This window comes from Mya arenaria, chromosome 17 (genome assembly GCF_026914265.1).
Source record: "Mya arenaria isolate MELC-2E11 chromosome 17, ASM2691426v1".
Lineage (NCBI taxonomy): Eukaryota > Metazoa > Mollusca > Bivalvia > Myida > Myidae > Mya > Mya arenaria.
In genome coordinates, this window is record NC_069138.1 from 42,158,358 (window position 1) to 42,183,593 (window position 25,236).

Here is a 25,236-nt window from a genome sequence, read left to right on the forward strand (position 1 = left end):
TTCATCTTGAGCTGAAAACAACTATCTCGGTTTGATTTATATGGCAACGTTCATTAGCACAGGCTAATCTGCTATCCCGTTTATTTTTTTAGCATTAAATATTGCATTTAATGATTCATAAGATAGCTTTGGAAATAGTTAATCAATACCCTTCTTTCATAATTAGAGATTAATGATTGGATTCTGCTCATCATTATGAGATTGACGCTTAATGCCGACCAACAACTTATCATTAACTACTTAAATACGAATATGTTCTCTTTCAATTCATTTTCTTTTCTGTCGAGTTATTTTATGAAAAATATGCTGTATGTTTCCATTTCGTACATCGTTTAGCAAATCTGGACGTTCATACTTGACTAAAAGCGTGAAATCAAGCTTAAAATCGACAAATGAAACGTTTCACATCAACAGGAATTCAGTTGCATTACGTTTATTGTACGGAAAATTCAATTCGATAAAACATACTCGTTAAAACTGTAGTGTGTGTCCTGTAGTTAACTTGTCCGAATTGCGGTTAACTTCTAGAATAAGTATGAATAACTTCAGAATTACATTTGAAAGTGAAATAGTTGATGATATGCTTATATAGAAAAGCGTCTAGCTGCAACAGTTGTCTTAGATTAAAAAAACTAATCTTTCACTAATTAAAACAAAACGAAGATACACACAGCGAGATACTTAGAGGGTTACAGTATAAAAACGCATTTTGGATTTACATTAGAATATAAATCAACACTAACGTTAACTCCTTTTAACAGTTAGGGTAAGCGAAACATGAGTTAACTGTGTATTTAAATAAGAAGTCGAATACTCAATCTTATCTTGTCACTTGCATATAAATCGGTCCAATAACAAGGTTCCGTGTAAATTTTAGTGTATTAGGATAGTTTAAGACGTGATATTTATTTACAGTCAGTTGGTAATGTTACTTATTTGCTATTCTTAAATGTCAGAAAAAAAGCTCATAGAATGCTTCAGAATCGTATCAATAGTCCGCCAACAGCCGACCTCGACAATTACTATCCCATCGTCGGCAACCACGATTCTTTCTTCCGTACGAAGCATGGCGTAGTGTGAATCGGGAGTATCGTATGATGTCTCTTTCTCAGAAAGATCAATCATTATGCAAGATAATAACATTGGCAACGACACTCGGAAAGAAAATCTACGAGTGCACTTACCCCTCCCGCAAATGCTAAAATTGGTTATTTCCATTTCTGTGGTAAATTACAAAACCTCACTTACAACACAAAATTAATTTACTCTTTTCCGGTGTAATTCTGAACATCCAGCACTTTATTTTTTAATATCAACATTAATTAAATCCATTGCGATTGTTTGTCAACACTCATGATCTTAAACCATTGACCTGTGTAATCTGTGACCTGCGGAATAGTTGTAAATAATGTTTGGGGACCGATCCGCCTTTATTTACTTTTTTATGTTTTGAACTTATACGGACTTATTACAATGCAATTACCATGACTATAAACTAATTGAACTCTTTGGGAACTATTTTAGGGCACATTTAAATATGGGTACCTAGCGTGCCAATGCCAACAGGGGAAAACAGTTATCCCCTTTTTTTTAAAAGTACATGATAATTTTAAGGTAATTTATCGTGTTTTAATAAACAAAGTAACATAATAAATAGAAAACTAGGTTAGAACCGAATTAATCGCACAATTGAATATGTACATATAAACGGAAATACCTGCTTGGGTAAAAACACAGAAAGTAAGTAAAATCGCACGTCGTCTGTCTGCATATTTCGAAAATGAATTACGATCTGAAAGAATTATCTGAGTCTTCGGTCAAAACATAGATTTATTTGGGGCTTTATGTTATACGCATCGTTGGAAAACCTAATTATTTCATTAAATTCCCCAATGAGCAGATTGAACCGGAATAGGTCGCATGTGAAAATCCGAGGTTGTTTTACTTGATACTTTTCAAACAATGGTACACGTCAGGAACCATTACCTGGCCCAATGATTACATGTGGCTGGTGCTTGTAAAACATCTCCGCTGCAAATGCTCCCCATTTCAAGGCAATGCAAGTCGGCACATCACACGGCATTGTTATAAACTCCTGAAATGTATGGAGTGATCTATTGGAGCTACGTTATAATCGCTCATGATATTTTGAGTTCTTCTTTGTCTTTCAGCGTAACATTTTATGTTTGTGTTCTTCAATTGACAATTGGTTTAAAGGCGAAACATCATCATAGTGGTACACCTATATTCATATATTCTACACAGATGGTGGGCATTAGTAGTCAAACGATTTCCCTAAACAAACAACTTCATGTGGACTTTGATTCTTTCTTTTCATTTTTTATACAGTAAAGCGTATTATTGAGGGTGTTTTTATCCAAATTAAGCATACTATCAATTGTGTATACCCATGCGTTTATTAATAAGGCACAAACAGACAAAAAAAACCATCAGAATAGCTTTTCAATATACGCAGTTGGCTTAATGTTTCTTTATAAAAATAATGGTTGACTCGTTCTATGCAATAGGCTTTGATGTTTACATTTTACTGACCGTTCCAAGGCGGTACCTAACATTCCCTGATAAACAAACGCAGTTTTTATATAATCTATATGTATATAATGTTGTTTGTAGAGTTTTGTGCTGTTACATGTTTCTTGTTTGTGATTTTTTTGTTTTGTGTTCCATGTTTGTCATGGCGTTTATCCTGTGCCATTAGCAGGGTTTATTTTTAAACGTTTGGCTACTGAGCGTGTTTCTGTTTTATGCAATTGGCTTTGATAAACGATATTGTTATTTACATTGTTAAGATCATACTCACGAGATTTGCAACGTTCCTCAACATCTCTCTGGTTCTATTAATCGCAATACTGATCAAACCTTTCGTTCTGTTGATCGAGTACGGGAAGTCATATGTAGCTGACCTCTCTATCAAAAGACCAACTGTTATGTTCACATTGTTACTGTCCAGTACGTCCAGTTTGTCAATATCTATTACCTCTCCGAGAAAAGCACTATTACATACGCTAACAATTGTTACTAAAATAAATATCGTCTTCATATTTTTCTGGCTACTTGGCATAATGAAAAATGTATATAAAATGAAAATGTATATCACGACAAAAGATAAGAATATGCTTAATTATGAGCGCCAATGATTACAACTTCCTTTTTTACATTCCTCTGATACATCTGTCTTTCTCCACTGACATGTCACTGATGTATGATTTCACTAAGTAACTGCTAGAAATGATTGTAAATTATAGTTCTCTTTTATGCTGTTTATCAGAGAACGTGATGGTATTTATAAGAAGGTAATTGGATATCGAACTTCAGTATGTGCGTTGGTCGCACGTTTTTCTCACACTGAAATCCACAAATTAAAGTGTTATGGCCGATTGCAATGCTCGCAGACTAATGTAATGAAAGTGTTCAGAGTGTCGAGTAGAAAGATACAGCAAAATAATGAACATTATTATGTTTTTGTTGCAAAATATGCATTTAAAGAAGAGTTAAAGTACAATGATGATGTTTATTATTAAACTCTATGATCATACAGTAAATTTTATTTACTAAGGCAAACTAGACAGACTGTGTGTGATGTTAATAGTTTCAAACATCGTATCTTTGAAAAGTTTTTGCGTTAGGTACTCTGAATTGTATTCCACCGTCTGTAGATATAGTTGGGATCCCTAACCATTGAAGTACTTGGGGTTTGCCTATATCTTTATTATTATTTGTTTTATTATTTATTATTATCTGTTTTATTATTAAGTTTCCTTAAGTTAATGCATACTTTGATAAGATTTACCTTTAAGGTTTTTACTTAATTCTGTTTTGGACTGTTTTGATAAGAGTAAGGTTGTGCACGAAAACAGGTTTAAAACCACAGTAGATTTACATTTTACTGACCGTTCCTAGAGGGTACCTCAAAATCCTTGATAAACATACCCAGTATCTTTAAAGTATATTTTCACTGTGTATTTGGTGGAGTTTTGTGCTGTTGTTCCATGTTGCTTGTTTGTGATTTTATTTTTGTTGTGTTCTATGTCCTTGGCGTTTACCCTGTGCCATTAACGGGGTTTATGTTTAATTTTTTGTCATTTGCAATCAGCGATTTAATACTATTGTACTTTGATATAATATTAGAATGACTATTAACAAATTTTGAGAAAGTTAATTTATAATATCTGAATCCCTGTTTTAGAAGTTTTTTCCGTCATAAAATAATTGCGAGAGCTGAAACTTTTGACATCTGCACATATTCTAGCGAATCTTATCAACTCCGTCAACATCATATAATGGTGAAATAGGAACATCTCCATCTAAAGAAGGGTAATTAATTATGTTTAAATTAAAATCATCACGTTTATCATAAAAAATGATATTCAATATATCTTCCTTACTTCGAGTTGCAGATCTAAATAGGATGCTTTAAACTTTAACTAACACTATTTAAACTATTTAAACTTCATGAATTTAATACCTGACAATTGCTGATAATTATTTTTGTCAAAAACCGATTTTAAAACTTGTAATAAATATGTAGGAAATTTCCTTTAAAGACGCACTCTTACTCCCAAATAAGATTTACCATAATTAATACTTTTGTTTTAATATTCAAAAAGGATGAAATAAATGTAAAAGAAATGTTTTTTATGAAGGTTACCTAGTTTAATTCGAAAGAAATGGGCATTAAACACGTTATTTTTACCTTATGAGACTATAGTAGACTACAGTAAATGTTTTAGTATTCACCAATCATTTAATATTTTTGCGTTTTTTGCTATTTCATTCACGGTTACAATCTTGTTATCAGTAGTTAATATTTTCCATACATGCATTATTTAGTAAGTAGTTAAATATTTATCAGTCAAAATGTATGTTTGCTATACATGTGTATGCATTGATTTTGAATAAGAGTGTCACTTTAATAGTTGGCCGTATAATTATAATCGATGGGGAAACGTTCATATATGTAAGCAATAATAAGATTACCGTGTAATAAAATTATAATTTAACGAATAGATCAATCAGCAATTTACATCATGAATGACTTATTGTTTATAAAATTGTATGTGTAACATTCGATTGACGGTATTTTTTCTGTGATGCTTTATTCTAGTGTTCGAGAATTATTCTAATTTTGTATAGTAGTTCTAAAACATTGATTGTTTTTATAGCAATTTAGCGTCAACTCTTATTGTTATATAAAATTGAACTAAACAATATTGAATTTGAAAAGTTTCTTGACTTTGAAATGTAATATAAATCCTTCAAAAACTAATTTATTTGCTTTTCTAGAGCTTCTAAAGACAAGTACTGTTTTGCTACCTGCGGTTTATCTAGGAAATTCAATAAATTACATTTTACAGACTGGTGATTGAGTTATGTATCGGTATGATATCGCGATATCCATATACGTTATATATTGGTATAAACAGGTAAAGCTTTTATTCAATAAAAAACACCATTACCATCACAGACACGCGTGACGATTAATGGGAAACCTTAAATGTGTACCATGTGCAGATGAAAGAAAATTAACTTAACTAAAATGTGAATCATGACTTACCTCACGCACGAATCTGTTTTATTGTTGATTAATGTTCAATAGATATTGAATGTAGTTTTATCAAATGAAAACGTTTTCGTTTTCTCCTGTATAAGCACATATTTGAATTGAAAATAATGAAACTTGTTAGCTAACTGAGACTCGCGATAGCTGATGTTTGCAATTTGGTTTCCCGTCTTTAGCGTTTGAGTTACGATCCAATAAAGGCGACTGTTAGCTTTTCTGGAACTAAGGGTTGTTTTGAGGATTACATTGAGTCTCAGTTGCGTGTAGAAATATCTTAACTAGTATAACATTTATAAATGCACTATGTCGGTAGCTCGAAATAAAAGAATGCAGATGAGGTCTGAAATTCAAATATAACGGCATTTTGGTTGGAAAAGCTTTACTTTTAATAATATTGCTCATGTAATATCAAGACCAGCTTGGTTTGAAATTGTTTTAACATATAATTGTTTTAACATGCAGCTAGTTTACCAGTGGGTTTGAATCTGATGGTTTCGATACTTTTTTAACCTTATGACATCGTTTTAAACGAAAAGTGATTGTATCCCTTTTCTTCCCTCTAAATGTGCATGTTATGTGTTAAAGGTTATTTTTATCAATAACCTAAGCGAATTAGTGTTCTTGCACAAAACGCATTTGGCTGAATGTACATGAATTAATAACCGGGGTGTTTTAATGGAAACACCACATGATGTTTAAACACAAAAAATCGAATTTCGACTTTTGATGTTATGAAGTAAAATGAATAAAGTTTGTTCTTGAGATTTGGCTTAAAGATGCACTCTTACTCCCAATTACAAATAAAATGTACGACAATTAATACAATTCTTTTAATATACTCAAAAGGGAAGAATAAAGGTTGAAAACAATGGTTCTTATGAAGGATACCGAGTTTAAGTTGAGGGAAAAGTTCAGAAAACACGGTATTTCTACCTTATGAGACGATAGTAGATCACACTAAATCGTTTAGCATCCAGGAGTCAATTACCACTTTTGCTTTTTCAGCTATTGAAAATACACGGTTGAAATCTTCTTATCGGTAATTATTATTTTCCATAAATGCATTCTTAAGTAAGTAGTTTAAGATTTATCACTCAAAAGTAATGTTTGTAATACATGAGTATGTATTTTTTTTAAAAAGACTGTCACGTGTTTTAGGGATAGATGGGGCTTAGATGCAGAGCACACACACTTTCCAAGATCAACATGGCAGACAAAATGTTAGAAGAAATTACAGATTTATCTCCAATTGTTCCGACATTGTTTTGTCACGTAACCAAATTTCATATATGCGTCCGAGTTCATCTGTATTCGCGGATTCACTTGATATCTGAACCTATCAGACATGACATTTACTAAAACGACGAAAGTACCTAGATTGAATATCACAAAGAATTGCACACAATAATCTTAAATGGGTCTCCAGAAACAGTTTCATAGGTTGATTCAGTTGAAATAACTATTTTTGTGATACAATATACTCCGCATTATGCGTTAGGAGTGTTGCAAGTCTCAAGGGTCTAGATACAATGGATATTTTCTAGAGCCAGACCTATGATCTATACAAGATGGAATTCATATGGTCTGGGGAGTTTAAAAACACTTAATTTCCAGTGAAACAAGTATATTTATCAATGCGCAGACAATCTCTGCCGTTGAAGTAAATAATGTCAGAGCGTTTGAAAAGTAATCAAGCGTAAGGATCGCTGGATCTCACTTACATTCCTTATTTTATCTTTCTAGAGGATGTTTTTATCTAATTTGGATTTGCTTAGACTTAGATGTACTGGCTTTCAGTCAGTTTCTTACGGAGAATAATATCTCTCATCAGACTAATGACTGATTTTAAGAACTTCGTAAACTTAAGGGTACAACGTACTACAGACGTATGGTACAATTTAATCTAAAAAAACACACATTCTAAATATTTGATATTTTGGGTGTATTCTTACGACACATTCAATATAGAATTATATGATAGAATATGATATTGTTTTGTGAAATAATGGATCTTTTAACGATATTTTAAAGATGCATTCTTACTCCCAAATAAGAGGTACCACAATTAATTAATACAATTATTTTAATTTACCGAAAAGGATGAATAAATATCACAAACAACGGTTCTTATGAAGTATAACGTGCTAAATTTGAAAGAAATGTGCAGAAAACACGGTTTTTCCACCTTATGAAACGATAGTTGATCACTGTAAATCTCCTTACACTCACCAGTCATTAGTTGTGCGTTTTCTGCTATTAAATTCACGGTTACAATCTTGTTATCAGTTATTAATATTTTCCATAAATGCATTATTAAGTAAGTCGATAAAGGTTTATCTGTTAAATGTTATTTTTGTTATATATGTGCATGTATTGATTTTGAATAAGAGTGTCTCTTTAACTGTACGTTATTTTTCAATTGCGTAGAAAGAGAAAATAGATTTGCACACAAAGCCCACATGGCCAGCCGATAAATGTCAGTCGCATATTGTGTCAATCTTCAATGAAACGTAACATTTTTTATTCCTTGCGGTCAGACTTCATTGGCCAAACGTCACGTGGATGACCAGGAAAGACACGGAATGCTTACGTTACAAGGGTATCGGAGAGGATTACTATTTACACTGTTAACAGTGGGTTTGACATTTAACCTAAACCTTTTTTCTGTTACATGTGTGAAGTATAAAGTGATATATTATGTCCCGCGTTTTTAGGACATCATATGACAAACTGTTTGCGTTACGGTCGGGTCGTTCCTTTTTCTGAATGGGTGAGAATGAATTACTGAAATGTTTTTATATTAAATGATAGTGGAATTTTTTAACAATTTTGGAAATATATATTGAACTTTTGGTGTAAAAATAAGTACTGAATTGCGTGATTGATGTCATTATCGGAGATATGAACATAGTTGGTCGTCCTTCGGACTCCACTTAGTTTAAAGCGCCCTACCGCGTTCATACCCCGATAATGACATCAATCACGCAATTTGTACCTTAATTATCGAGTATCTTGTTTCCAAATAAATTTTTATCAATGTGTCTATAATGACAGTGGTTCTTACGTGATTACGTGAAAGTAATTTAGAAAGATCGTTCTAAATTCTATAAAAACTATCGGCACGCATTTCGAATACCCATCTTTTTTGCTCTACTCACTCTGAATGGATAACTTTAAATTTATTTCAAGTCGGCAATCATGACATAAACATAAACGTTGCATATAGGTAGATATAGTTATCATACATCTTTGATATTGGTCGTGTATTCTTGTCATTGATATATTCCGTTATAAATACCACTCTCTGCTGACACACTTCTAGCCAGACAAACAGTTTGAAAGTCTCCAGAAAAAAATATTCAAGCTCTATACACTTTCTCACCAAAACATTTCCAACGATTTGTATACTTTGTCTGTAAAGGATGAATTCAATATTATAAACGCATTGTCTTTCTGTCGTATCCATGTTGTGCGGACTCTTGTATCTTCAATTTTTCTATTTAAATGCAGTGTGAAGTACATGGGAAATGCTAATATGGAACAAATTTTGCCATTCGTGATACATTCGAACCCTGTTGGCTCGAACTCGCCAGACTCCAATTCCTCGTTGGCTCGAACTCGCCTGACTCCAATTCCTCGTTGGCTCGAACTCGCCTGACTCCAATTCCTCGTTGGCTCGAACTCGCCTGACTCCAACTCCTCGTTGGCTCGAACTCGCCTGACTCCAACTCCTCGTTGGCTCGAACTCGCCTGACTCCAATTCCTCGTTGGCTCGAACTCGCCTGACTCCAATTCCTCGTTGGCTCGAACTGTATGTAAAGGACCGATTTCTTTAAACTGAATGTAAGAATACCCGTTTGGCTCGAATTTTTTGAGACTCGATGTGTTTTCGCCAGTTTCTGGGAAATTGTGAGGTCTTTCTGTGGTGTTACGACCACCAAACTATGCCTGTGGTATATACCAGATCATAAAGCTGTTTATGGGGTTGACCATGTGATTTCCATTGAATTTCATTTCTTTAACTAAAAAAACTAACTGGTTTAATAGCCTTCTTTCTTCGAACCTAAAGATATGTACTGAAAACAAATCTTATAAAAATGATCAACCTACCTTGTAAACATCGTAGTGCTCTATAATATAATCAAAGCACGAGTAGAAGTCATTCAAGAGATCCACGATCTAAATTAAAGAGAAAGCAGTTTTGATTTCTGCCTTATTTGTTAACAATGAAGCATCTATTCAATATCCTAAGATGAGGTATTTTCGAACTTAATTTAAACATATAATTGGCATGAAAGGTTTCAGTAGCCATAATTTCATCTTAAATATATCCCATGTTGGATTATACGCAATGAAAACAAGAAATGGTCGTTCCTGGAATGGTGTGCTATTTGCAGATATGGTGGTGAACCCGACAATGTCGGAAAAGTAGATGGTAACACTCTCAAACGACTCCGGACAAACAGGATTGCCAATCCGTAGCTGGTTGGCTACAGTTCTGAAAAAGAAAAAGGAAAAAATACAGTCTTAAATAAACGGATATTACAACTACATTATGGCAGAAAAGGTATCGGTTTAATGGAGACAGTATTTTGGCAGCCAAAATAGCAATATCCTACGCAGATCCAGTCATCTCCCTTGACTAGTAAAGATGTCCTCTGCCAACTAGTACAAAAGTAGCTGTATTTAAGCTATAGAATATTATTGTTTAAAAGAAGCACGTATTCATGTAACCTTTTTAATGACATCATGTGATTTTGACCACCATTTAGTGATATCCGTGGTGACACTGATTACTGTACGACAAAAGGAAGTTAACCCCGTGTATCGTGTTTATGAATTATCAAAATGTTCAAATGCGTTATAAAATTGAACAGCGTTATGAACTTTACTAAGTGTAGGTGCAATGCCAATGGAACTACTTGCAACGCTTTTATTTTCAATAAATGTGTTCCACATTCTCAAGAGCCATTTCCAGTTAGCACAGTGGTAAGTACACTCGCTTCTCAACATGGAGTCCCGGGCTCGATTCCCGGCCTGTGCCCTTGCGAGTTTGGTCTGTGGTCACCAAACCGGACAAAAAGGTTTCGGGGATCTCGTATCCCCCACAACAAAAACCACAATCTCGCGTAACATCGTGCCAATTTATTTAATGTGCTAATAACTTATTTTACAAATATCCGTTTCTCAAGTACGAAATAGGAAGCAACATATAATCCAACATATATTTATATATCTTTCCTGCTCAACGAACAGTTATTTCCGGTGAATACGGCTGTGCTGGAAAAATGGGCAGAAATGTTGCATGGATAGAAATATTCGACCCGTGACAAGCCTCGTAACAGGCCTATGAACGCGAGTTCCAGTCGAGTTTTCCATCCGCAATGGAAGCACATGCAATATACTTATAATGCGGGGGCTTAATAGCCATGATTATCATATCATCAAGAATACAATTTTGCTGGAATCTGGAATGAAAAACACATGGACTATACTTATAACCTAGGGGTATGATAGCCATGATCATTGTCTTGTTTACAATTCTGTTTTATTGTTTACCTTGGTAAAACCTGATTGTTAGCGTACTGCTCCATGCGATTCAACAACACATCGAGTACATTTTGAGATGGTTTGGCGTCCCTGTAAAATTTCGACGTATCTTAAATAAGAATTCTTTGAAACAAAATCCAATAAAAAGAACTAGAAACCTTACTATTTGTACTGACATGGGGTATTTTCTCCTTTACTAAATTAAATGCAATTATAGGTGAAATAACAATAAGTTATTGACAAATGACACACACAACACCAAGTAAATCAGTACCTTTTGAATCGTATCCTTTTGACAACGTTTCTGATATAAAGAAACAATGGTCTTTCAGGTGGGACTTCTTGCCAGCAGCCTTTAGCTAGTTTGACGACTTCTGGGAAATAATCCTCCTTCCGCAAAATAGGCGAATTATTGCTGTTCCTACGCCCTTGATTTTTACCAAATTTTCTAAAGTACGGACAATAAATTAAGAAGAAAATTATGAAGAGAAAACTATACTATGATTCAGTGCACTATTTTTATTTGCTTTAAATCTTTGTAGATGTGGTAGTGTTATAATTACAGTTAGGTGATTACAAAAACTAATTTATTTTTTTCTAGTCCTGCCTTGTTCTGAATTTGGAAAATAATTAAAATACAAAGAAATAAATCAAATTTATTAAACGCTGACATTTTATTCAACCATTTAAATGTTCGATCAAAATTAAAATCATGACGAAGAACACAATGCTCGCTGTCTTAAAGGCGCTCTTCAATCGTATATCTCTAACACATGAAAACCCCGAGTCATGGAGTAAAGGAATCATTACATCAGTATTCAAACAGGTATGTGACGACATAAAGGGATCACTGTAACTACAATTATTTAAAATCAAAATCTCAAATCTTGTTAAACAGACTTAATGATCTCAAGAGAATGAAAAATTAACATAAAAACCGTTTACTTAAATGAAAATAAATAGTTAGTCTACAATCAACTATACTTAATAGTTTGAGTGAAAAATAAAACTCTATCGTATTTTCGTAGATTTCAAATACGTTCGACCGCTTTAATCTTCAAAAAAAGAAAAATCAGTAACCATTTTGTATAATCTTTATAAGCTATGAACAACGCTGTCAAGCTGTGTGATTAATTCAACTCGGAGTTATCTCCCTTGGACTAGGCTTCTGGTGTAAAACAGGGGGATCAGAGTTCTCCATTATTAGCAATCTTCTTTATAAACGATCTTATAGAAAAAGAGTGTTCACAGATTTTGTCTTATAACAACTTCTGCCATTAAACACACTTTTTTTAAATTTATTATTCGTATTAAACAATCTCTCCACTCTGCTTAGGTTTGGATGTCTGTTAAAATATGGTTTAAAATTCTTTTTTCGTTGGTTGTCGAAAATAAGATATTCGAATCGAAAGTGAAATTCGACGACTTATTTATTGCATATATGACATTTCCTTTCATTGATTGGTGTACTTTGATAAGATCTACCTTTTATGTTTTTGCTTTATTCAGGATTGTTGGGATAAGAGTGAGGTTTGTGCACGCAAACTGGTTTAAAGCCCCAGTAAATTTACATTTTACTGACCGTTCCAAGGCGGTACTTTACATTCCTTGATAAACATGCCAAGTTTGAGAGCTTCAAGAGGAAATGTATCTTTTCCAGAGGATGCTGTATGATGCCGAAGATAATAATTTAGAGCAGAATAAGAGGTTTGGTATCAACGATCAATTACTTCCCAAACGTTATACAGCCAAAAGAAAGCAAACATTGGCCAGATCCCGTTAAACGGATACCTACGAGGCTATACTCTATCAACTTGGTTCTGTGACATCATTGCAAATGATTACCCCCAATAAAAAAATAAGAAACTTTTGTTGATTGCAGGGTGGATGACTGTAGCTTACCGTCAAGAGATGTATACCAAATCTCTGACACATAAGGTTCTGCTCTGGTGCAGATCTCGTAGAGGATAATTGCAAAGCTGTATACATCGCCTGCCTGGGATTTCTGGCGTGGTGGGTAGTTCCTGGGGTGTTCTGGGGCCATCCACAGTAGTTCTGGAAGGCTCACTGAAAGGTACATCAACATATATTATGATTCTCTACAATTCAGTCACTCGTGGGGAAACTCAAGCCGGTGAACAATACGTATGTATATAAAGCAATTAAGTATAGCAACGAAACTTTCGTGTGATTAGTTATTACATGAAACTAGCATTCTTTTACACTAATAATGACTAATCGCTGGCGACAGCTGTGTGGCTACCGTATCGAACTATTGTTGCCATGGTTCAATTATCTTGATGACTCCCTGGTTATTACCAATAAAATGGTCAACTATTCTTAAACACATTGAATATGTTAAAAACTGTACATAGGTATCAAATAATGATCATCGTTGTAAAAAGCTCGTCAAAGTATGTGATACTTGTCCATCCCTGCGACCTGTTATACACCCACCTTTACTTTAAACTAAATAAAGAGAGTAGTTCTAATGACACCAATTAAGCGTCGTTTCTATAAGTACTGTTTGAGTTTTAACAATGGCTTTTATTTGAATAGATCTAAATTGTATCACCGGATGAATTTACATTTGATATTGTAATAAAAAAACCTCTACTACACATTAAGAAACTTCCTTGAAGAAAGTGGAAATACTGAACCTCGATTACCAAAACCAGACGATAAAAATATCACTTCCTTTTCTAAAGTTTTAGAATTTTATGTGAAATGCTTTTTATTGTAGTGGAAATTTATTCCAAATTTAAAAGTGCTTCATATAAATTTCATGTAACCGAGCTAGCTATGCTGTGTAAACATCTTATGTTCTGTGTTTACATTTCAAACACTCTATTTTTTTTATGTGGTTTCAGAATAAAATCATATGCAATTGTCATTGTACCGAATGGGTCATTTCGCAAACAGTACGATGTGGGTACGGGAAATATGCCATATAAATACTATTCTCTAGCGGAAATAAGTATTTTGGTTGTCCCTGGAATATCAAGCCAACAGCTTACGCCTTGGTGGTGTCTAACCACATTCATTATCCTGGTACTGTTTCCTAGTATTGGTATCGTTGATTATGTTGAGTCCAAACCCAGTAATCTTGACCAAGAGTCTACTTTTGCTCAGAAAAAAATACATACATACATGTGAAAACCCTTACTGGTTGAACACATAAATGAAACAATTACTTGCTATGTTGTGATACCTTTTTGAGTTCCAACAGCAGAGCTCTGTCCACTTGCAGATATTTGATATGCGGCTTCCTGATGTGAACTTGGGTACCCTGAAAAAAGTTCACCAGTAAGAGCGTAAGAAAAACATACCCATTGTGCAATGTGTTATTATGTATCTAAAGGCAAATCAGAAGCCTAAAATATACCTCAATTGTAGCTGTTCATTGAGCATGTTATTATAATACAATGGTGTCGTTAAATGCATACATGAAGTCTTTAAGGAAGACAATTATTATTTATAATGATACGTTAAAATAAACATTAAGTCATGCTTTTCGCTAAAATATGTTATTTTCATTGTTGTTTTCTTGGTTTCACTCCGAAGCTTTTGGTTCCAGTGTTGCTTAATAAACGTTACGTAGTGTTCATTATGTGTGGTTAACAATATTATAACATGACGTCTCAATCTTGTTTTCAAATCAAATATATTTCACTCGAGATAATATTGTTTTCTGTCGGTAAACTCAATTGCGCTCTTACAACGAAATATAACAAATAGCTTGTAACCTAACTTGGGAGATATAAACTGTCTCAATGGATAAAGATTTGAATACTTTGGTGATTATAGAACTATAATGTATTTGACAGTCAACGCACGTTATCCCCCAACCGAAACCGCTGTTTTATAATGTGCCATCATTAACGCGGCCCCTCCAGCCCTTCCCCCTATTTGCAGTGTATTCCGGTAATCATCAAGACGCATTTAACGATACAAACGAACCTTAACCTGAATAACTTCACGGTGAAAGCATAAAACATAATTAGGTAAATGGCTCTTCCTTGTAGATGCCGACAGTCTGGAGGCAGGCAGCGTGTGTCGCTAGTGACAAGGATTTGTCATCACCCATCTGTAATAAAGTGAGTGTTTCAAAATATAAACTTAAGATTGATAATGTCGCTGTTATTGTTTAAGTATCATGAAAATATGTTTTACATTCACATTTAGAGCGTTGAAATAGTTTATGAAAGCTTATACGTATTTCGTAGGAAGATGAAGAGAACTAAAAAAAGTTGAATTGAATGCGTGTTTTGTTAACAGAAAAAAAATGAACTCGAATTGTTCTGAAGATTAGATCGATTTATTTGAAAATATTTTTATTCTTAAGGAAGACCGCGTTAAAATAATGTAGTTTCGCAGTGCACACAATCTGATTTATTCTCGAAAATATCCTTCCTAAGCACGTAATGCATTACATGAAAGTAAATATTAAAAGTAAAACGAAAATGATAAATTTTACCAAAGTATGCACTAATTTTAGGAAGTCAATTTGATAATAAAACAAATAATAATAAAATAATAGGTAATCCCCAAATACTTCTATGATTGGGGATCCCATCTCTATCTTCAGGCAAAAGAATACACGTACAAGATACAAGATCTTTATTCAAAAATCATTTCTACGATATGATAAATACGCTGCAGTTATTGTTTAGAACAATAAAAATCCCCCACAGTCTGCCTTGGCAAATAAAATGTTCAAAACTGTGTGATCATAGAGTTTCATAATGAAAAGCATCAATGTACTAACTCTTATGTTCACCTAAATCCTTTCATAGTAATTGTTTGTCTCATGCAAAAACATATACAATGTATATGAGTATTTTTTTGGTGAATATATCTCATCAAAAAGAATGCAATGCCTTCCTGACATATGCTGCAGATTATGGTTAATATATATTTTTATTTAGACTGCATTTGTTATCAATTTATGCCATTTGTTTGGGAGACGAAGAAAGACCAAACGTATTGTTTCTTTTTGAGTGTCAATCAGGCTCCGAGCCATACTCAATTATTTGTTTGTTACTATATATTAACGATATCATCATTAAATTACGTGATTAAGTACCGAATTTAGCATGACAGAATTTTTTTTACAAATACTGCTCAAACATAACTGTAAAGCTAGAAATGACCCAGTAACAGTGCAAAGATCCAATATAAAAAAATAACATTGGAGTGCTGGATGAAACCACCCATTACCTCTGCAATTCTGATGGATAATCTTTCGAGCGTGCTAAGCTGTCCCGTAATTTGTAGGTGATAATGATAATTCTGAGGACGCACAGTAATCATTTCATCGTTTGATACATGTCGTGATAATTCATTATGGTTTTATCCCTGTACCAATCGAGCCGACATTTTAATCCGTAGCGAATGAATATCGATAAATACCTTTTTTCTGGCTAATTGCGTTAAATGTACTATTACGAAATACACTTATAATTTATCTCTATATAGGCTTTTTCAATACAGGTTAAGTTAGTAAATCCCAAAGCCGATCATAAGTCAAATCTTAGAATAACCTGTAAACAATTAAACAAAGCATGAGTTTCTTAAATCGCATATCATACAATATTTCGCTTTCAATTAAAGGACGACTACTTTTTTTAGTCTGATATCGTGAACACTTACTCGACTGATCACTAGTCTGATATCGTGAACACTTACTCTACTGACCACTAGCTCAACTGATCACTAGTCTGATATCGTGAACACTTACTCTACTGACCACTAGTCTGATATCGTGAACACTTACTCTACTGACCACTAGTCTGATATCGTGAACACTTACTCGACTGATCACTAATCTGATATCGTGAACACTTACTCGACTGATCACTTGTCTGGTATCGTGAACACTTACTCTAATGCAACTTGAGAAGAAAGAAGACGCAGTTGTTAAAGAGATTTTCTCGTCCTTGACCCGCCACCACTGATTGTGTATGTCCGCCTCGGCCATCATATGTCTGAATGCGAACATTAAATAATGAAGAAGATAGAACAACAAATAAATGACTTCTTTACATTTAGTATATATACAAGTATGCAATATCGCGATATAAAAAATGTTTAATAGCGGATTTATCAACCATTCGAATCGATGTTGCATACTGTATCTAAATAATACAAAAATACTAGATAGTTCGGTTTGAAATACCACACAACGGTTTAATATTTACCTAAAATTCAAAATCGGACTTATCTTTCGTTACTCCGTCGGACCCACCGAACCAGTGGTTTTCTTTGCTTTTTGTTTTTAAATTTGATAACAAGTAACCATTACAATGCAGATACTATTTTCTGCAAACTATTCTTTTAATACGATTGTACTTGAGCGCTACACAAGTTTTCGTTTATTTCGTATATTTTCTTAAAACATATAGAACTAGATATTCCTATGGTTTTTAAAATTGCTCATGGTTTTTAAATTATTCATTTCGCAAATTCGGTTTGAAAATGTCCCTTATGTCATTTATACTAATAAAAGCGGACAAAATAACAATTACTTTTGTCATGATTCAATGGTTAATAAGTAATTTGCGAAAATAACTTCAAATTCGCAATTTAGCATAAGATTTATGTCAGACACACACGGGTATATCCGTTCTACTGCGGCCAATATATATAATAAGAAAATCAAATCCTCAAAACTAAAATGGTACCTCGGCTAAACATAGCTATAAATGAAAAAGCCAACAACTAGAACAAGAAAAATCACAGCGCTCATACTAATCCCCACGATGGCCGACGGTTTCAAAGCTGTTGGAGAAAAAATGCGTCAAAACGAAAATGATATATATATATATGTATCCTTATAGTTGTTTTTCATATAACCTTTTTACTTTTACTCTGTGACAATTATCGGAAACGGGTTGATTTTTAACTATCTGCTTCCTTAAGGTTTGTAATCATACGAACAACTGAGTTGTTTTATTTAATTTGTGCAATGCTACAATTACTTTATGTGTATGGAATGAGGCTATTTCCTAAAAGGGTATTGTACTTAATACAAACGGAATAGAGGGTTTAGCCAACCCTTACAAAGAAGACAAACATTGGATTACAACGTCTCAGTCATTTTCTGTTAAAGAAAAAAACACGATAGACTTTGACCTCAATGGGCAGTTTCAATACTTGCCAAAGTATAACAGTAGCTTCTGTGGACAGTTCTGATGTTAACAATGGTAGGTCACTGATTTCAGCGGATCGTTAGGATGTTTACAATACTATAGACATTTGAATCAGAATGAAGTCTTCAACTGGTCATTTTAGTGTCACACAATAGAACAGTATCCTAGCAGCTCAATCGTTTTTAATCTTTCAAGTAAAACATTTTCTAGAGCCAAATGAATTATTATTATCAAATTAAGATATTTATGAAAGTAACACACTTAAATAAAGAAATAGAAAGACACTATCATGAAGTACAATTTCTAGAAATATAAAATCTAACTGATTACAGAAAAAGACTGCTTGAAACTTAAACTGTCATAATTCATTTTTGAACTCTCTATACTGAGGTAAATTCTAAAGATGTTTATTACATAGGCTAAGCTCGAAATGAAAGTAATTCATACTATTTTGACATTATTTTACCGGGATAAATTGATTGAGGAATTAAGATTGGAGACCATAACAACAGGGTATTTAATTTGTAATCTTCACTTATCAGCTTATATTACAATTGAACGGAGATACTTAGAGACGCACTTTGCACGTTCCATCCATGTCTTTTCAAGTTCAAGGACATATACGAAGAAAAGGTGGTACAAGACTCGAAAACGTAGTCCACAGCGCCTCAAGGTCATGGTTTAACACGGAGATATGTCTGATATGAGGTACTTGCCTTGCCTAGGAAAAGTACAATTCGGCCTATGGTTTGTCCATTTGACGTTTCCTTGTACCATAATGCTTTATTTAGTGTTTTACAAATGATCATTTTCTCTATTATTTGTTTATGCGTTGAGCTTATGTCCCCATCTACTTAAACCTCTCTCACCCTTTTAAATTTGCAATTAAATTACATGTACTATAAAATGTAATACTTACTAAAGGACACACAAAGCTCGCCCTTAAATCCACATTTGGGCTTGTCGGGTGGGGCTGTAATTCTGCCTGGCCAGTGAACGGGGACATCAGTGATAATCTCAAACATGTGGGTCCACCCTAGGTACTGTGCAACGCCCTGAGAGAACCATGCATTTAATACGTTGTGTCAGTAGCACAGTAGTATAAATGTGTACTGTTATATCATTTAAAGTACATGTTTAACAGCGATTTACGTACGTTAAAATAGTTTTTACAACACAAAGTGTTTTTTTAAATGCACTGATGACAGTAAAGGCAATATTACGGAACTATATATATGACATAAGAATTGTACCCGGAACTTTCCCGTGATAGAGTCAAGGTAAAGGAGAGTAAAATCTGTGTCTCGGTCTCCATTTTCGTTGACAAACACCGGACCTCCATTTCCTGAAAAAAATAGCTCTGTTCTAAAACAAATCTATTTCAGGGTTTCTTTAAAAGCACCATGGAAAAATACCGGCTCCGTAATAAACATAACACATCTAACACAAAAGCTTTCGGCCTAACGTCTTAAATTTTAAATGTTAAAATTAAAAGGTCAGAAATACAAATTACATAAAACAGCCACAAATCGTTACCTAAAGTGACACTCTTATTCAAAATCAATACACACACATGTATAACAAACATCAGTTTTGACTGATACCCCTTTAACTACTCACTAAATTATGCATTTATGGAACATATTAATTACTGATAACAAGATTGTAACCGTATATTTAATAGCAAAAAGCGCACATATATTAAATGATTGGTGAATGCTAAAAGATTTACTGTGGTCGACTTTTTTCTCATAAGGTAGAAATACTGTGTTTTATGCTCAATTCTTTCAAATTAAACTCGGTATCCTCCATAAGAACCATTGTTTTCGACATTTATTCATCCTTTTTGGAATATTAAAACAATATTATTAATTGTGGTAAATTTTATTCTGGGAGTAAGAGTGCATCTTAAATTTAAAAACCGTTATACCTTGTAGATCTTTTTGAATGTTAAAACAGTTTGGTAATCGTTAATAGTAACTTGGCTTAATCAATATAAAACTCTTTCAGCCTACCTTGGAATGTTCTGTTCCACATTCTTTTAACAATCTGTTTTCCGTTTCGAGGGTTCACTCCGGCAGCCAAACTTTTATTTAACGCATGCGCGTACAAGAGAAAGGAATCGTTGTGTCCAATGTTGTACAGGCTTACCTGAGTAAGAATAAAGAATAAGTTTATAGAGATGTTATCATTTGTATCATGATGTTAATATGAGTTTACATGTTTTTGTTTTATTTTTTTGTGTATTTTGGTTAAACAACTCCAACGCCTGCTTATTTTTATTAAAAGTAACAACTGATTTCAATTAACCGACATAAATTAAATCTTTAAGCTTACATGAAATCTACCGACTCTAATATATATACCAACCCATATAAATTTACCAAACTCACATTACATCTATCAACTTAATTAATATCCATAAACTCACATTAAATCTACCAACTCAAATTACATCTATCTACTATTGGTATTGAGAACAAAAGGACCAGAAACCTACCATGATCCTTTTTTAATTGTATAAAGATCATACCATCAAACACAAACCACAAAACTCAAACCACAGAAACTAACACTTACTTCATTCCCCTCCCTTCATTCACTTTCGTCGGGAAAATCATAAGCATATGAATTTAAATCGATGCAAATTGTGTATTTAATCCTTTGAGATGTGCATGCTTTATACCAATTCGACACAATATGTTACGGGGATGAGGAGGAGTTCGTCCCCTGGAAATACTAGTGCACTGGTAAAACTTGTAATATCAACAAATGACACTAATAATTGACATGGATACGCTGGACACACAGCAAACAGAGGTTTATATAAGCCAATTATCATCAGTGGAACTTTTTAAAAGCCATTACGACTTCAGTTTAATCGTTTGAAAGAAGACAATCAAACAAAATTAATGATGATTTCAATTTCAATTTTCTCAAGGCAATACAAAGGGTTAGGGTGGGGAAAATATGGTAGGCTGGGAAATAAATATGATCTTTTTACGCCTTATATATTTTAACAAAACATTATTTCGAAGTGTTTTGCATTTGAAATTCATTTTGCCAGCATTTTTTTATCTTTGTAGATTCTACATCAATATGCGAAAAAGTGTATGCATATTTTCCTCCGACTGAATACAGAAAAAAACAGTACCAAAGTTGCGTCTTGACATGGACTTCTAAGTTAAATCGTGTTTTTGTTTGTGTAAAGTTCATTTGATAAATCATAATGCCATAAACTGGCGGCATAAAAAAATATCTACTTCAAATAGATTGTTCAAATGCTGCATATCGTAGCATATGTAAAAGCTGTTTGTCAAAACTAATGAAAGAAATGTTTACATCAAAAGGATAGCATGAATGCTTACATTGTCTAACGAGGCCCCTCTGAACCAATCTTACGTGCCGATAAAGCGATCACCATGCATTTGAAAAATGAAGATAAACACGTATTCGCCAAACGGAAGTGACGCCATTGATTTAATCAGCAGCACAATTTTCCGCAAAACATCACCGTGACATGAGACTACAAAAACTGGAATGGAAAATATAATATAAAATATGCGTGTTGTTTTCTGGTGTTTTTATCGAAACTATTTACTTAAGTACAGTTTGTCATCTCTGATTTCTATTCCATTTATTCTTAATAGGGTCAATTCACTTTAAAATACGTATTTGAAACAAAAAGCTAATGGATCACGCAATAATGCCCTGAGGAATTGGTGAAAACCGGTGAATTAATATCATAATTAATATGTTCCCATTACAATAAACAATAAAAAAAAACAATTGCGTTTCTTGCAGAAAAAATGACATATGTTGCTTGTTTTAGACAAAGTGTTTTGTCATTTTTTTATGTTAACATTCACGAACCGAATTTCCATTTGTTTAAACCTCTATAAAACTTAAATTATTATAAGTCAAATAACAACTCACAATACATATTGACAATATTATAAGTAGACAATTAAATTATTTCCAGACTTTAACACTTGTACGATGTTAAACTAACTTTTAATGCCTAGCAATGTTCTTTTATAATATGTTGCACCGCCAAACCAACTTAAACGGCACGAGAACGCAGCACCGCCGGAGCAATGACACCGGTAGACATATGATGGTGCAAACAGAACGATTAAATCATGGCAATGAAGTACAACGGTCAACGATGCAAATGAAATGAATAATACTCGAACGATGCAACTATACTAATACAACTGTAAATACACTGATCCCACTGAATATCTCTATAAGCGTGTTGAAACAATAATGATATAACATAAGATGCAATATCAAATGGACTGCATATTTAAATATTGCATATGATATCTTAGAAACAATCTGGAATTTAACCATTTTAACAATGTTCGCGACAAACAAATTACCACGACTGACAGGTGGAACTTTAAATTAGTTATGATTGAAATTCTTGAGACTTAAATATTTTTACAACGATTGTGAAAACAAACTTTATCATCTTATGCCTAGTCTCCCTCGTCTGCATTATGCTCCGCATGTATGTGGTTTTGTATTGTGGTAAGCCAGTTTACACGAAGTAACACAAACAGTCGGCCTTGTGACCACAATACAAACTTGCATACGGTCATGCTGGGAATGGAACCAAGGTCGCATGGGTGAGAAATGCTTACAGCAGACTGCGCAAACCTTTCAACCAAAATGCATTTAAATGTCCACTCCCACTCTCGACAAAGCTAAGACACAATTTCGATCGAATCAACTTCATTTTTAATGTCACTATCGAAATTCGTTCAGCTTAATTTGTCTCCAACGATTATTATTGACTTTAAAGATTTCAAAAGTGTTGTTGACTAGAGAAAGCATCAAGGACAGAGATAAAATGAAACCAATATGTAAACTTAGCAAAAATGACATAAACGTGTCATGATGGTGATATCTAACTTCTACTGTGCTAAAGACAGGATGCGCTGGGACGAAATATCACATTGTTTCGGGCAGTGTACAATTAAAGAATTATGCATTTCATAGAATATTTTTGAAAGTGTGCTTTTATAAGTTATATTAGGTTTTAACTACAAAACACGTTCAGTCTGTTTGAATAAATAATCACATTTAAAGTTATAATAAAAACAAAGAAATATTGTATTATCTTAATCGTTCAATTGTTTTAAGAATGTCCTGTTAAATTATTTAAGAAGGGACAGCCCTTGTTTAAATAACGAACAGTCAGTTATAATTACACAATACCACAAAGAACAACGGATCAATTTCACAACAATTTCGATAAGAAATGAATCGTTTGCAAGGGCGTAGCTGAGTAAGCTCTGATGGTAATTTATTTGGTTTATTGAAATCGATATAACACAAGTGCGACTCTTTTGTATAATTGAAACATTGAGTTAAAGGCCTAGTTTAAAGAATGTTTGGCATGGTAATCCCCTGCTGTGCATCTCCTGCTAATTGCACAGTAGGGGCCAATTTCCTGTGTATTCGTATATGGGCTCAGGGCCATTTAGGGTTCATTTCTAAAATCAAACCTACCAACCTGCACACCAGGATACACAGATCGGAGATTTGATCATAGGTTTCAAGGCTAGTAGATTAAGATAAATACACAGAAATTGTATACTGGACACAGTTTTTGTTTGTTTTTTGTTGTTTAGGCCTTTAACACAACATCACGTCGATCGTTTAGAACTTTTTAAGTTAACAAAGTTGTTAACGACACCATGTTATATTTCAAATCTGAATTGCTCTTGCAGTGTCTTTTTTTAATGGACAACGTAAGGTGTCACGTACGCTGTTTTGACATGTGTAAGGCGGTGAAAGTCACCAACTAACCATTATGTTCGAGTAATAGCCTCGGTACTTCGTATAGTTTTGGTTTTCAACAATTGAGTAGATTTCATAAATTACACTACTTTCACAATACTCTCTTTTTGGTATCGAGCGCAAGGTACGGGAGCCACTGAGTCATTTTGTTTACTTTGGGTTGATGCGACCGGGGATTACACCAGCGAGGTTCTGCAGCCGAGAAGAACGTTCAATCACTATATGCAATCGGGTTAGTTATCTAATATCCAAACGATGAAGATATATTTAAGACAAATAAAGGCCTGAAAGAAAAAAAAATAATGTTGTTTTTGTAAATATCAAGACAATGCTTACCTCTGGATAGAGCAGCAGCTTTTGTCGTCGTGATCTGAATCTCCGATGTAAGATCTGGAGTCCGGCCATGAAAAGGTAGAGGTGTGGCGCGGATCTGTTGAGCACCTTCATCGAAATGCCTCTATAAAAATATTTCAAAGATGTGGATTTGTTTTTAAATAACAGGGATAAACACTTGGTGATATTTTACTTCTATTATTGTTGCATTGAAATTAAAATGACTAACGGTGATATTTTACTTGTTATAATGCTTCAATAAAACTATAGGGACTAAGGAAACCACTTACGGTAAAGGAGTCGGACATACATCAGTTTAAAGTCTTTATCGGCTACTGTATTCTATCTGATGTATGTATCCTGTTAAATGTTTTGTTTGTGTGTGTGGATTTCGGCTTTTCAGACCTGATAGTGAAACAGGATTTTACTTTTACAAATTGTCGCCGAAAAGGGCTTGAAAAAAGCTATAACTCATTGTCTTAACTGCAATGATGCGTTTTAAAGTTTTGACACGGTTCTTTACCTTATGAAACCATAGTAAATCGCAGTTAATCTTTTAGCATTCACCAATCATTTAATATTTTTTTTGAATTTTCAGCTATATACTGAATATAGCTATAGCTAAATACAAAGTTATAATATTGATAATAGTAATTAATATTTTCCCTAAATGCATTATTTAATATGTAGTTGAGGGTGTATCACTCAAAATTTAAGTTTGCTTTACATGTGTATGTATTGATATTGAATAAGAGTGTCCCTTTAAGACTTCTAGAAGTAACTCCCACCCAAAACTGTGTATTTGTACAC

The 25,236-nt window shown here is 33.6% G+C and overlaps 1 protein-coding gene across 1 annotated transcript in view; it reads right to left on the reverse strand.

Moving 5' to 3' along the window:
• Positions 1-24,540, reverse strand: part of LOC128223499 (atrial natriuretic peptide receptor 1-like) — a 38,850-nt gene extending 14,310 nt beyond the window's left edge. The window contains exons 1-10 of the mRNA XM_052932779.1: positions 24,430-24,540; positions 20,298-20,433; positions 19,536-19,627; positions 19,202-19,337; positions 14,343-14,420; positions 13,051-13,198; positions 11,141-11,221; positions 9,998-10,079; positions 9,692-9,760; positions 1,987-2,095 (exon numbers count right to left, since the gene is read on the reverse strand). Of these exons, the coding sequence (XP_052788739.1) occupies positions 1,987-2,095; positions 9,692-9,760; positions 9,998-10,079; positions 11,141-11,221; positions 13,051-13,198; positions 14,343-14,420; positions 19,202-19,337; positions 19,536-19,627; positions 20,298-20,433; positions 24,430-24,540 (1,042 nt within the window). The remainder of the gene's footprint in view (positions 1-1,986; positions 2,096-9,691; positions 9,761-9,997; positions 10,080-11,140; positions 11,222-13,050; positions 13,199-14,342; positions 14,421-19,201; positions 19,338-19,535; positions 19,628-20,297; positions 20,434-24,429) is intronic.
• Positions 24,541-25,236: the final 696 nt, after the last annotated feature.